This window comes from Natrix helvetica, assembly GCF_964273705.1.
Source record: "Natrix helvetica genome assembly, chromosome: 6".
Lineage (NCBI taxonomy): Eukaryota > Metazoa > Chordata > Lepidosauria > Squamata > Natricidae > Natrix > Natrix helvetica.
The window spans coordinates 32,325,910-32,339,672 of NC_138553.1; the positions used below are offsets into that span (position 1 = coordinate 32,325,910).

The 13,763-nt window shown below is 36.7% G+C and overlaps 1 protein-coding gene and 1 long non-coding RNA gene across 3 annotated transcripts in view; one reads left to right on the top strand and one right to left on the bottom strand.

The window, feature by feature from the left end:
- The window catches only part of SREBF2 (sterol regulatory element binding transcription factor 2), a 36,480-nt gene extending 29,980 nt beyond the window's left edge, over window positions 1-6,500 (top strand). Inside the window, exons 17-19 of one of the 2 annotated variants that reach the window (XM_081958741.1) lie at window positions 481-666; window positions 2,011-2,122; window positions 2,930-6,500. In XM_081958741.1, coding sequence (XP_081814867.1) covers window positions 481-666; window positions 2,011-2,122; window positions 2,930-3,057 — 426 coding nt within the window. In that variant the 3' untranslated portion in view covers window positions 3,058-6,500. Of the gene's footprint in view, window positions 1-480; window positions 667-2,010; window positions 2,123-2,836 lie in introns of both variants that reach the window. The other variant, XM_081958740.1, reaches the window with a different exon arrangement.
- LOC309395012 lies at window positions 3,182-9,196 on the bottom strand. Its single transcript, XR_014175839.1, has 2 exons — window positions 8,096-9,196; window positions 3,182-8,047 (listed from the first exon to the last, which is right to left on the bottom strand). It is a non-coding gene; the product is annotated as an uncharacterized lncRNA (long non-coding RNA).
- Window positions 9,197-13,763: the final 4,567 nt, after the last annotated feature.

The following is a 13,763-nucleotide window of genomic DNA, read 5'->3' on the forward strand; positions in this document are numbered from 1 at the left end:
GATTGGGGGCTTGGAGCTTAAGGACTGGCCCTGGTGAAAGACCTCTTTGATTTTATGTTACATATTGCTTAATTTTATTTGATTTAAGTAGTTATATACTGCTTTTAGGGTCTATTTTATCTATTTTTGTAAAGGGGTTATCTAATTCCTTTAGAGTTGTCCAGGTTTTTAATGTGGCTGCTTATTTTTTTATATTTTAATCTGATACTTTTTTATTTCTGTTTATTGTTTAGTTTTTATAATAAATGTATATTTACTGTACTGCAACAGTATATAGTAATGATAATGGCTATTTAAAACTCTGCATTTTGGTAACTTGGACATGGCTTTTGGGATTCCTGGGCCATATGTGGTTGTTCAAAACTGACTGTGACCACCAGAAACTTTCAAGCAGAGTTACTGCAGCCCCCACCCCCTGCCATTACTATTCTTTGAATACTTTTTTTATTTTTGTTGCTGAATGAGATTCTGTCTCTTTAGATGATCCAGCTGCTGGCTTGCGATCTACTGTTGTCTCTCCGTACCACTCTGTGGCAGAAACAGACAAATTCTAGTCTAGCTTTGGGAGACATGCACCATGCGTCTGCTTCTGAGCTGACTGGCTTCCAGCGTGATCTTGGCAGCCTGCGAAAACTAGCAAATAGCTTCAGGCTTGCTTATCGAAAGGTAAGAATTTGTGATATTGGAAACGCTCTGTGGACTTCTTGCTAAAGATGGATAATAAGGAACTGGTAATTCCCAGATTTAACTATTAAAAAGGACTGTATATGGGGTGGAGGGAACTATGTTACATAATCTTGAAAGGGGGAAATAATATTTAGTAGGTTTATAACTGCTGTAAAGATTGGCAGCCGCTTCTTTTAGTTTTTTGTTCTTGTCTTTGTATTGTTTTAAACACTTTATCCTTTTCCTTTATTTTTCTTTGTATTTGTCTTTTAACTTAGTAAAAAAATTCAGATAGGCAGGCAGATAGGCAGACAAACGTGTTTGTGTAAGAATCTGTGAATGGTATTGAGAGAACTTCAGGGTGAGAAAATGTTGGCTTTCTTCATATTTGCATATTTATTTTCTCCTAAGTGCCTGCATGGTATTGTAAATTAGAAGAACAAATTTCTCTGCCGGAATCTGTTTTTCATAAATCTGTGATAATAAACACTGTAAACAATGTTATTTTAACATTGTTTGCAGTGTTTATTATCACAGATTTTCTTCTGGATATACTTCTACTATTTTAAGCTTTGCTCATGATACTTAGGTGTACATGAAATGATGAGGATGCTTTGTGAAAGTTAAAATATTTCACTTTATTTTACATCCCTAAGATAATTCTGTAATTATAATTGTGTGTGTGTGTGCACACATGCTTTTGTTACACCCCATAGGGCTTATTTTTGTGATATAGTTGTGATATGAACTGAGAATTTCCTAGCTTTCTATTCTTTCTACATTGGTTTAAACCAGAAAGCGGCTAAGAGAATAAAGTGGCCATTAAAATACTCTTAAGAAAGGAAGATAAGTGGTTTTAAAAGTTTGCTTGAGGGCTCACCATTTATTTCCCCTCCCCCTCCCCAAGGGAATAAATTGCAACCCAGATTCTTCTGCCTTCTGAGCATGAACTGTTTAGAGGCCAGCTAAGTCAGCCTTGCACCTGCATCGGACCATCTGCCAAGGGAGAGTTGTACAATTTATTGGATGTGCAATTTTAATGACCACTAGATGTCAGCAGAAATATACAGAATATAAAGACTGCCGCCATTTTGTGTTTGTCCAGATTTTTGCAGCTCAGGCAGCTATGGTAATTCTGTGGGAGGAAATGCAGAAACGGAACAGGCAAAATACATAGAGAGTAGACGAATCTGCCAAGAGGATGAAGGTGGATAAAAGACAAACTTTAACATCTATAAAATGTCCATCAGAGTTTTGTCTGGTCAACATCTAAGAAATGATTGTTTGAAGTCTGCCTATTAAAGTCATCTCCATGGCATTTCAATTTTTTCCCTACTTTTCTAGGTTTTTCTTCATGAGGCCACTGTCCGCTTGATGGCAGGAGCCAGCCCCACACGTACTCACCAACTGCTTGAGCATAGTCTGAGACGTCAGACCCCACAGAGTACCAAGCAAGGTCAGTAGGTTCTTGTGCTGTTCTCTTTCTTGTCTGCTAAACAGAAGGAGATATAATGGGACGAACTGCTACATTTGGAAAATTGGCTTATCTCAGTTTGGTCTTAATTTCTGGTTGACTTATGATTCTTCATGAAGATAAGAGGCACCTAATGCTTGAAGCCTGAATTATTCTTGGATGCATAATATATAATATCATTTTTGGTATTTTTACACTCAGAACCATAGACAGACAGACAGATAGAAGCATATATAGCTTTGTTTTGGGATATGTTTATTTTTGGCCTGTGCCCAAATAAATCTCTCTCTTCTCAAGTATTCCATTATACCACAAAAGAAAAGCTCCTATATTAGTTGCACGCAGTAGTATTTTTAGCTGGGTGAGATGCTATAATTTGACTTTTAAAATATTATCCTTTTTACCAATCTTGACATTAAAAACAAGAGGCTTATGCCAAGTTCCATTGTTTTTAGTAACTACAATACTCAGCCTACATTGTTTTGTTTCAACAAATGGAACACTTGAGTATTCAGAGTTTTGTTGTCAGAATTCCACAAAACTGGAATGTGTAGCAGAAAATTCGAGGTGGTGCCAGTGTATTTTTTTTATTTCAGTAACTTCCACAATACATTTATTGTCTAAAAACGTTGATTACTCATTATTAATTATCCATTACTAAGATTTTTATGGTGAGTCTTTTCTTTTCATATTTAGGTGAGTTGGATGTTCTTCCCGGACAAAGAGAACGAGCTACAGCAATTCTATTAGCCTGCCGCTATCTCCCCCTGTCTTTTCTGTCATCTCCAGGCCAGCGGGCTATCCTGCTGGCAGAAGCAGCTCGAACACTGGAGAAGGTTGGCGACATGCGTTCCTGCAATGACTGTCAGCAGATGATTGTGAAACTAAGTGGTGGCACGGCTATTGCTGCTTCCTAACCCTTGAGGAATAGTTTCATCAGACATTGAATGAATTCTTGTCCCATTCTCTTCCTTTTTCTTAAAAACCCTTCCAGATGTGTGGAAGTTTCATTATACTAATAGGAGACAGTGACTTGGTGTATAGCAAGTGGCGAATTATTTGCCTCCAAGCAAAAAGATTGTTCATGCTGGTGCTAGAAAGTTATTTTTTTTCCCCTGGCAGAGACTGATATCTTGGACTGGTTAACTTGGATGTCTTTAAAAGAAGGATTTGTTTTTCTCTCTCGTTGTTTTTACAAAACAATCTCTATTGAAAACATCTTTGGGGTAAGGAGTTAGTAAAAAGCGAAAAATTTGTTACAAAGTCTCATTTGATGGCATTTGCAATGGTTCTTGGTCCAGTGATATATCGATTCAAAGAAGATAGGATTGTGTTTAACTTCTTCTCTCCTCAGTATATGTTTGTCCTACTTACTGATACCTTCCTATAAAATAGAAGCTTTAGGGGGTCAGGCCAGTTCTCTAGAGAAGTGCATTATGGTTTTTATACTATTTGGGTTATAGTTATTTATATTTTGTAACTTTGCAAACTATAAAAATACCAGTTTCTTTTTGTCTCATATTCTTCATCTCATTCTGTATCTTTCTTCTTTCTGTAATTTTTCATAAACTGATGATGATCAGAAAGATAGAAACTGTAGTTTCAGTCAATCAGTCAATCAATCAATGTTTAGTCAGTCATAGACCAGCAAATAAAAAAAGAAAAATTGAAAATAATTAGGATAAAAAGAAAAAGAAAATCTAAGGAAAACAAACCTGATGTACTGTACAAACTATAAAACAGTACTTAGCTGTAAAGAAGTAAAATCAGATTAATGTGATATGATAATTAAAAAAACAAGTTAAAACAAATCAGAACAACCCAGAAGTTTAATAAAGAATAGACATAATAATTCCTGGTAAACATTTTGTAGAGGAGACAATGCAAAATAACTTGTTCCATATTTCAATTGTTCCTTCATGACATGGACAGAGTCTATGTTTGAAGAGGATTTTTTAGTGTCTCCCTCCAGTAACAACTATTGGGAGGACATTGAATTTGACCAAGGATAAAGCTATTCTAAATTTTGGAATTGTTATGTGACTAAGGTATATCACTGGTTGAAGAAGATATGAGAAACTATAACATCTAAATTAGCAGGTTGCAGAAGACTGTTTTATAGCATCATTGTAAAGCCAGGAATTGAATCTTCCTTTTATATATACTTCCTGATAGGGAAAACAAGGAAAAATAAATACAACTAAAAACATTACTTTAAAAATTAATCGTTAAGTGACAGGAAGATTCAGGTTTCCTGATCTCAGTTAGGACTGAAGGTAAAGGGTAGAACATTAACATCTTTTCCAGCATTATTTTGCTGAAGGAAATCCCACCTTCAATCATTTTGGAAAGAGATTTTGAGCAAGATGAAACGTGGACAAGGATGAAATGATCCTCCCCAAGACCTTGATTTGGATGCCTGCTTGTTATAAACGAAGAGGTAGCTAACCTAGCCACACTTTTAAATCATGTGGATAATTATCTAGCTTGACCCTAAAAATATACAGATCCCCCCCCCCCGAAACTTTACATCCGTGTGAGATTTAACACCTAGTGGTAAAAATTAATTCCATGTTCACCAGTTGGTAGTAAGGTAGCTATACTACCAACTGAAGGGATTCTCGTGTTCTTTCCCACAATTTTTGGGAGCATTGTAACGTATATATATAGAATGGATGAAGTATTTTAGTGTTAAAGGAAACAAAGTATAGCTCAATCTCCTCTGGCAGAATCACACAAATTTTATATTATATGAAACTCTAAGGTCCACAAGCCATGTTTTTCTCCCCACTTATTTCCTTTGCTTACTCTCTTTTTTTGGGTCAGGTCTTGCATTGCATTGATTTGGATTTCAATAGAAGCTCCTATTTAATGGCACATATACAGAAGAGCAATTTGGAAATTCACCCAACTTTAATTATATTAGTCCTTGAAATAATGTGATTGGTAATCCTTGGCTGCATAGATAGGATTCTTAATAATGAAAAGTCTTTTAAAACTTTCTATTCCGATACCCCCAAATGTGAAGCTATGATGGTAAACAAATTTTAAGTATTGCTATTACATAATTAGAGTTCAAACACATCTCCATAAAAGATGCAAATCATGCTGATGATAGAGTTTTAATGCTTCATAGTTAACCAGAAACAGATTCCACATTAAGGCCTTGATTTCCATCTTGAAAGTCTATTCTCAGTCAACCTGCATTTATTGAAATGTAAAATTTAACTTTAATGCAATTTTCCTGCTTCTCCCTAAAATATGTGAGTTGATGTGTTTGATTTGTATATCCCGCCCCATTCTGGTACATGGTGAAACTTAATATTTGACCATGCTATTTGAAAAAAGTTTGGGTATCGTTGGTTTCCTTGATGGAAGTGTATTTAAGTTTGTGTTTCTTACAACTGATATGCATACTATAATTCTGCCTGCTTCCCTTTAAACCTAGGTAGCCAGAATAAGGGTCCCAGGGGCTGTTGATTCAGAGGCACATTAAATTGGCAGGCTGAATAAAGTACCATTCCATTCACTAAGACAGAATCTTAATGATGGCATTCCCAGTGCAGGTAGCAGCTAAGTAGGAAAAATAATAAACTTATTGGGACTGAGGAGATTAGAGGTCATTGCTAATTTATGCCCCCAACTGCTGTTACATCCATGCAAATTTTGCATTATTATAAAACAAAATAATCAGCCCAGGAGTAACACAAAGTGTGAATTCTTAAGAGTCTAACAGATTGATTAAGTAGGCTTGAACTTGCAAATGCTTCCATCTGGGCGCTCTCAGGGCAAATAATTCAATATAATTAATTTGTAAAAAAATGTAAAAAAAATACCCATCTCTTTCTGAGCATTTCATGGTTTCTTGAATTTGAAGCATTGAAAGTAGTTTATTTTTGTTAAAAGAGCAAATGGCCATTACAATATAAAAAAAATCCATATTAATCAGTCAATTGGATGGAGATGGGTGGCTATAAAAATTGAATAATTACATAAATATTGCACAGCCATAATAATGAGGTTACTGTCTTGTTTAAATTACAATTGCATAGATGTGATCTCTACAAAGAAATCTACCTTCTCTCATATTTTTGGCAGTTTTATATACTACATGTATTTATGGAACTGTTCCTCCTAATCTAGCCCTATATATGTTTTGTGTATATAATGGTAACTTTTCTGTTTTTATATGATATGGAAATTGTCTTTTTATCCCAATGAAATTAGAAATAGAGATGCTTTGATATATGAAGATGTAGCGGGTGGTGATGTCAGGAGATGAGAGTTTCTGTTATTCCCAGGTGACCTTTTGGTATGGATCATTCTGTAATTTATCTAATAAAGACAAAATTTAACTCAGGGTCTGATATTATTGTCAACAAACTGTCTTTATAATAAGTAATATAGAAAAATGTCCAAAAAATGTCTCCCACAAAAGGTATTTGACAATTTTTTGCAATATATAAATAATAGTGATTCTAGGCAACGAATGCTGTGGTACCTAGAGATGGACTTTATTGTTTATTCAACCATTCTGAAGGATTTAGAGCCAAAAACAGTTGAGAGAACTATGGCCAAGATGTTTAAAACTGTTTGCTAATAGACGTATTGTGTGTTTGAGGTGAAAGGTAATTTTGTATTAACTAAGATGAATAGACATCAGAGGTGCAAGTGACATTACTTCTGCAAAGCATGGATGCCTTTGAAGTTTAGTTGCTAATTGAGGAGGGACTGTTAACTTGGTGAATTTATTTCCTTGTTTGTCCAGTTGTCTCTGGCTCTAATCTTCACCTCATTTCCAGCTAGCTAAGTTCCTAATTTCCCTTCCCTTCCTTTTACTTCATTTTCTTTTCTATTCCTTGTTGTTTCTGCTAGGAGGAGAAAGCAGCATGTATGTGTAGTATATACATGCTGTATATGTATATATTTATATGTTTCTCTGCATGTGTGTATGAGAGAGTGATTGGCTCGTACATATAAGAATCACTAATTTTGTAAATGTTCCTTATTAACAAGCAACTCAGTTCAGTTATAGTTAATTGTGAGAAAAAGAGGAGCAAAACTGAGGTTGCTGTCTACATTTCAGAAAAGCAGCTGGGTTCATTTCTCCCTCATACAAATTCATGGTTTGCTGTGGAAAACAATCCACTCACAAGCATCCATGTTGGGGTTCCATCTGGCTGGCTAATTGAGCCACATCCTGGCATTTTTGAGGATCATGCTGACATCCATGGGCAGCATGATCTCATCCAGACCTTCAACCTACAAAATTTGGGTGTGTAGGATAAAATAGGATAAGGAGAAGACAGCAAGCAGATGAGGAAGAGGGGAGCCAGATCCAGGCTTTTATAACCATTATAGATAAGCAAGAGGGATGTCAGTCAACTTCCACGAACACAATCTATGGTAAACAACCCATTGTGATGTGATTCCTGTCTGGAGCATGGCTTGGGAACTCAGCTGCAGTGCTCAGTAGCAACACTGCTTAGGAACTTGGCTGCAACCAGGACAGGAGCAATCATAGTGATTGCAAATCAAGAACCTTCGGAGGGAGGGAAAGATTGTATGCCGCTTGCAACTTAAGACTTTTACCAGTTGAGGATAGAGCACCAAAGACTTAATTACATGGCTACAGTCACTTACTTATTGATAGATTAAATCAGTGGTCGGTTCCGGATCCCATCGCAACTGGTACGCTGGGGCCGGGTGTCCATGGGTATGCGCGCTTCGCATGCATGCACACCAACTGCCCTGCGACGCTCCAGCTGCTTGGCGGAGGTTGCGCAGGTGCCATACGCTACATGCATGTGCACAAATGGCACAGTTAACTCAAATAGAGGTAAGGAACGAGAGCAGGCAGGTGGGCCCCCCAAAGCACTGTTCCAGTACGGTGGCCGCTGCTTCCAGCTGCCACCGGTACACCCGTACCAGGGCGTACCGCCCAGAACCCACCACTGGATTAAATGTATTTGCTGCCCATCTCATTTCAAAGCGACTCTTGCAAAATAGGAGGATGGAATTAATCCAGGGCACTAGCCTATAATTATGGAAGGTGTTGGCTGCAATAAAGCATTGTGTCCGGTTATCCTCTAGTGCATTTCTTGAAAAACAATCCTCACAATATGTACTTTTTCCTAATCCCGCCCTGTTTGTTTGAAGCATGGTTTTAGCAGGCAAGAGAAATAATATATACACAACATACACATAAACATACACATTTATACGTGTGGCATATGGAAGCATTTATTAGGCAGGAGGAGAATTTTTAGAAGTCACTTCAATTAATGTTGGCAATGGTAACTTGACATGGATGGTAAGTACACTGTAGTTGAGGGGTTGAGCCTAGTTTTTTCCCCCTTCCACTTCTACCTTTTTTGGTCTGTGTTGAGGTACTATCTTAAAATCAGTTATCTTTTTGATAAATGTGATATTTGTTTGAGAATAGTTATAAAATGCAAGTGTTACTCTCTTCCTCTCCTTGCTGAAGTTGAGAAACCCAGGTTTAGTGCATTTGTATTTCCTTTTATGTGTCGGGATACCATATAAAATGGTCCTTTACTGTAAGTCAACATGCTGAAATAAGAAAGATTTGACTACCTTTATATATGACCATTCTTAAGGATTCTGTGCTAGGAAAACTCCCAAAAACCTCCAGCCCCAAACATTGCCTGCTGTCTATAAATAGAACAGCATATTATGAAGTCTGTGGATTTGAAATGAAATAATTTGAAATGTAAGAGAGAACCTTTTTTGCCTATTAAACTTCAATTTTATTACTGCTTTAACTTGGTTATCGGAATTTTATGTCAAGGCTAATTTTTCAGCATATTTAGGCAACAATAGGGGAGTTGAAGTCCTTCCCTGTGTTTTAGTTATAGTTTGGAAACGGAGTAAATGACTTCTTTTATTCAGAAACATGATCAAGAGGAAATTATAAAGATGACCCTCAGTGAATTTGGGAATTCAACAGTACTATTGACTTCCTTGTTCTCTGTATGTATACAGCTGACTATCATGCCTAGAAGGATCAATTTTTCCTCCTGTATTTTACTCCTCTATTCACCAGCAGAGGGCAGAAATGCCACAGCAAAATATATTCAATAGAATCCACCATTCATTCTCAACATGCTGCTAGGAATGTATGTTGGCTCTGAGAACATTTGCTAACATATGACGGGCATATGTCATATAGAAAGTTCCTCTTTACGAATGTTCATTCCTGTAATTCTTGCCCAATGCCCATTTAGCCTATTAGTAGCCTTTCATATTTAATCACATATTTCCCACTTTGTTGCTGGGCTTATGTTCTTTTAGGACAGGGGTGAAAAACTCAAGGCTCATGGTCCCTGAAAATAAAGAGGGACCAGCCGGCGGAGCTTGAGACCTCTTGAACTCTTAATTTCTCTGGCTGAGGGTTGTAGAAGGCCATTGCAGCTGAAAATGGAGCTTGGGAGGCCATTTTCCCAAAGGTCAAACACAACCCTGATGCGGCCCTCAATAAAATCGAGTTTGACAACCCTGTTTTAGGAGGATAAATACCTAGAATAAATATCTAGAATATGTCAATTTAATGGGGAGAAATGGGGGTGTGGGAAAAGGACAGAGGATGACAGAGGAGCTAAATGTCCGCTTTGAAAGAATGAACATTTCTATTAGTGAGGATTGTTATATATACTACATGCCCTTTACACTGTCTCTAAAATGTGCCTTAAAGTTTTAAAAATAAAATATAAAACAGTTGCAGTGTTTTAGTGTAATTAAGGAAGATATTTCATGGGAAACTATAATGAAGATTAGCAACAATCACATGAAAATGAAATCTAAACAGGAAGGACTTTATTAGTTATCTCTTTTTATGAGGGGCTTCTCTGTATAAAAACCTACTCAAAACAAACAATATAATGGATGGAAACTAATCAAGGAGAAAATCAGTCTAGAACTAAGGAGAAATGCCCTGACAGTTTAATCAGTGGAACAACTTGCCTCCAGAAATTGTGGGTGTTCCAACAATGGAAGTTTTAAAGAAGAGATTGGACAACCATTTGTCTGAAATGGTACAGGGCTTCCTGCCTAAGCAGGGGGTTGGACTAGAAGACCTCCAAGGTCCCTTCCAACTCTTATTCTGTTACAATAGCTCACTGCTCTATAACTACAATTTAGAAAGTTATTTAATTTATATGAAAATATTTATTCTGAAACTTCAGGCATTTGAACACCAAACTGCTGTAGTGTAATTCTAAGAAATGGTTTGTCCAGGACTATGCAGTTACTAAAAAAAGCAATGTATGACATTTTTATTCGCCACAAAATAAAATCTACAATTGCCAACAATGATGTTCATAATTAAGGAAAAAAGAATTACAAAACCCTTTGGAAAAAGAAGAAAAAAAGTGGTCTGGCAACAGCTGATTGTAGCTGATAAAACACTTGTCATTCTTCTAATTTTGGTACGTTTGCTGCATACCTATGGGGCGTGGGAGTTATAAATTACATTCAGAGGTCAAGAAACATTCATATCGTGGTCCTTTAATCACATTCCTCACTTTAGGCAAACAAGCAGCTACCATTGACAGAGAAGTCATCAACGCCAAAGCTCAAAAGCATAAAAATATTCTTCCTAGCCTGCTTCTTAAAGTCCAACGTTCACTTTAATAGAATGCCATGGCTTCCACGATTCTGATCTTTGTAGGAATAGAAGATAGAGCATATAGAGATACAAAATACCCTAATCCAAATTTCAAAACTTTATCCATTTATCCTCACCCACTTTAAGAATTAATGGATTTTTTTTTAAAGAACTTGAATACAATCAGGTAAGTGATTTTTAAAAAATAGATTCCTTGCCTTGTACATTTTATTCAGACTTCTGGAGAAGGCTAACTGAGCTTTTGTGAAAAAAATTTAAAGCCACTAAATGGCTTTTGTATTTTAAAGCTACTTTATTGCAAAATTGTGACATTCTTGTAATCTTTACAAGAATTGATCGGAATCAGTCATGGAATTTTTACTGTTTAAAAAAGTATCAGAATACTCACTTACTGTATTTTTCTATTAAACTGTGTTTTTTGCAACTGCTTGAATTCCCCTTTTTGTTTGAGACCACAATGAAATGTTACTAAGTTTTTCAAATTTACTTTAAAAAAAAAAATCCACATGAGTTCAGCTAATCCTTTATCTCCTTTATTTCTAATTTTCTTGCTGGGCTATCCAGAGAGGACACTGTAGGCCAAAAAAGGAAGCAAGTTTGGGGAGTCAATTTAATAGAAATTATTTTCTCTGATGGGCATAAAATGAGACTTCCTTATAAATTGGATAATATATATTCTAAATTATTTTCTATATCTTAAGTAAAACCCCACATCTAATGCTCGGTTCAACCATAAACTAATGTTTTCCCAGGAAACAAATTTTAATGGTTGTTAAACTGTCTACAATTATAATTCACAAAGTTGAAGATCTTCTGAACCTACAAAGACTCTTTTATTCTCTTCCTCCTTTCTATCTATTAAGAGGTTCTGCACAAAAACCTATGAGATAAGTCAGAATGTCTTTTAACTATCCCTCAAAAGCCAGAATTAAGACTTCTCAAAGTTGTTAACCGACACACTAGTACATATAATTATTTTTGAAATAATGATTTGTATACAGGACACCTAGTCCATGAGCCAATCTGTCAGAGTGATCCTCCAAGAAAAAGCTATTAGTTGAAGCCAGGAAATAAAGATTTTCTCCCATTGAACCTGTTCTATGGAACAATCTCCACCTAAAACTAAGATTGATACCCGTGGCTGGTGCCTTCTGGAAGGCAATTAATGAACTCTTCTGTAGGGCCTTTGGGAATTGATTGCTTTCCACCATAATTTACATTTCGTATTTATTTTCTATTTCATTATGTTGTCATGGATTGTGGTAGAATTTACTGTGGTTTATTTATGTTATGTTTTGTTACGGTTGTAAGCTTCCAGGCTCTTGCCATTCATCCCCAAATATATTTATGCCCTTTCTGGAATGTTTGCCTGCGAATGTTACATTTAACGCTAGTTCTATAACTGTGATGGTGAACCTATGGCCTTCTCTACGGGCACGTGAGCCCACTTGGCCCAGCTCAGTTCTGCCACACAATTCCGTGTGCGTGTGCACCTCCTGCCAGCCAGCTGTTTTTTGGGTCTCTGCCATGCATGCCCAGGGTGCATGCGGGAGACATGCATGCATGCATGTGCGGAAGGGTGGGATGCACGCATGGGGCTCGTGTGTGCATGTGCAGGGGCGGGCCACACACCCGTTGCATTATGGGGGTGTGCATGCATGCTTTCGGCACTTGGTGCCAAAAGGGTTAGCAATCACTGTTCTACTATATTAAATGGGGTGAGTGTGGGTGGGCAGGGATCAATATATCTCTCTGCCGAACTTCTGCCCCGCAATTCATTTTTCATGAATGGAACAGGTTTGGACTAGCAGGTGAATTGTGTTTCAGTGCCAGTGTGACAAAACAGAGCCTTTCCCTGCTCTCAAGAAAAGCAGACTAGATTCTACAAGGCAGAAGAGTGTCTGTCTTAGAAATTGTGATTAACTGACACTTGGCCACCTTTGCTTCCACCCTCCCTCCAATTGCTAATACAGCTGGTGCTGATGATGTGGTCTCCGTATCACTTGGTCTGCATGGAAGTTTAATGTGTTAGACATTTTTATGTCAGTTTGTGGATAGTTATTTGAAGGAGTTGCCCATTCTGGCTTTATATTAATTGTTGAACAGGATTTTGGTACAATTGTACACATGCCTTGGAATTATTAACATACAAAACTATAACATGAGTAATAATAATAATAATGATGATCAGAAGACATTACTGTGTCACACAGATGACACACACATATCCAGCAGTATAGTCTAAAATACAAATTAAAACTTCAATACCAGGTATCGATCATTCTAAAATAGCAGCTATATTGCAAAAAATAGGAAGTGATGTTTTGTTGTTTGGAAATAAATTGGACACCCACAATGATTTAATCATGTGATGAAGTAAAATTCCTAGTGATATGTATCTGTTTGCAGTCAGAGCTTGGAATACTATTCAGAAGCAGAAGTGAATGAGTAGTGGCTGGATTTAAATCAGCATGCTACAGCCGCACTTAGCTGGTATCTATCACAAATACGTTTTGGCTGCATCTCAGGGAAAATCAGCATTTGTATATTTTAATAGCCAGAACTCAATTTAAAAATATTTTCTTCCATGCTAGAAGATGCATCAGAATATGACTACAATTCCAATTACACATCAACTGGTGGATCATGTTGTATCTGATCTGGTGGTCCAGAGATCATGAAAAAAGACTCAAATGAAAAGAGCCAGAGTGAAATGTAATATAAAGTGAAGTATGGTGGCTGAAATATCAATATTTTGAATTTGTTACTATACAGCTAATAAATACATGTTTATATATGGGCAATGGGGAATGAGTTATGATGTTACAAATATATGTTCACAAATATGTTTGTTTACATGGTCACACACATGCCTTTTGTGATTTAACAAGATGCCATTATGATGGTATTAAATACTTTACACGAATCTCATAATTTGGTGGGAAATACACCTTATATTCTCCTCAGATCTTTTCA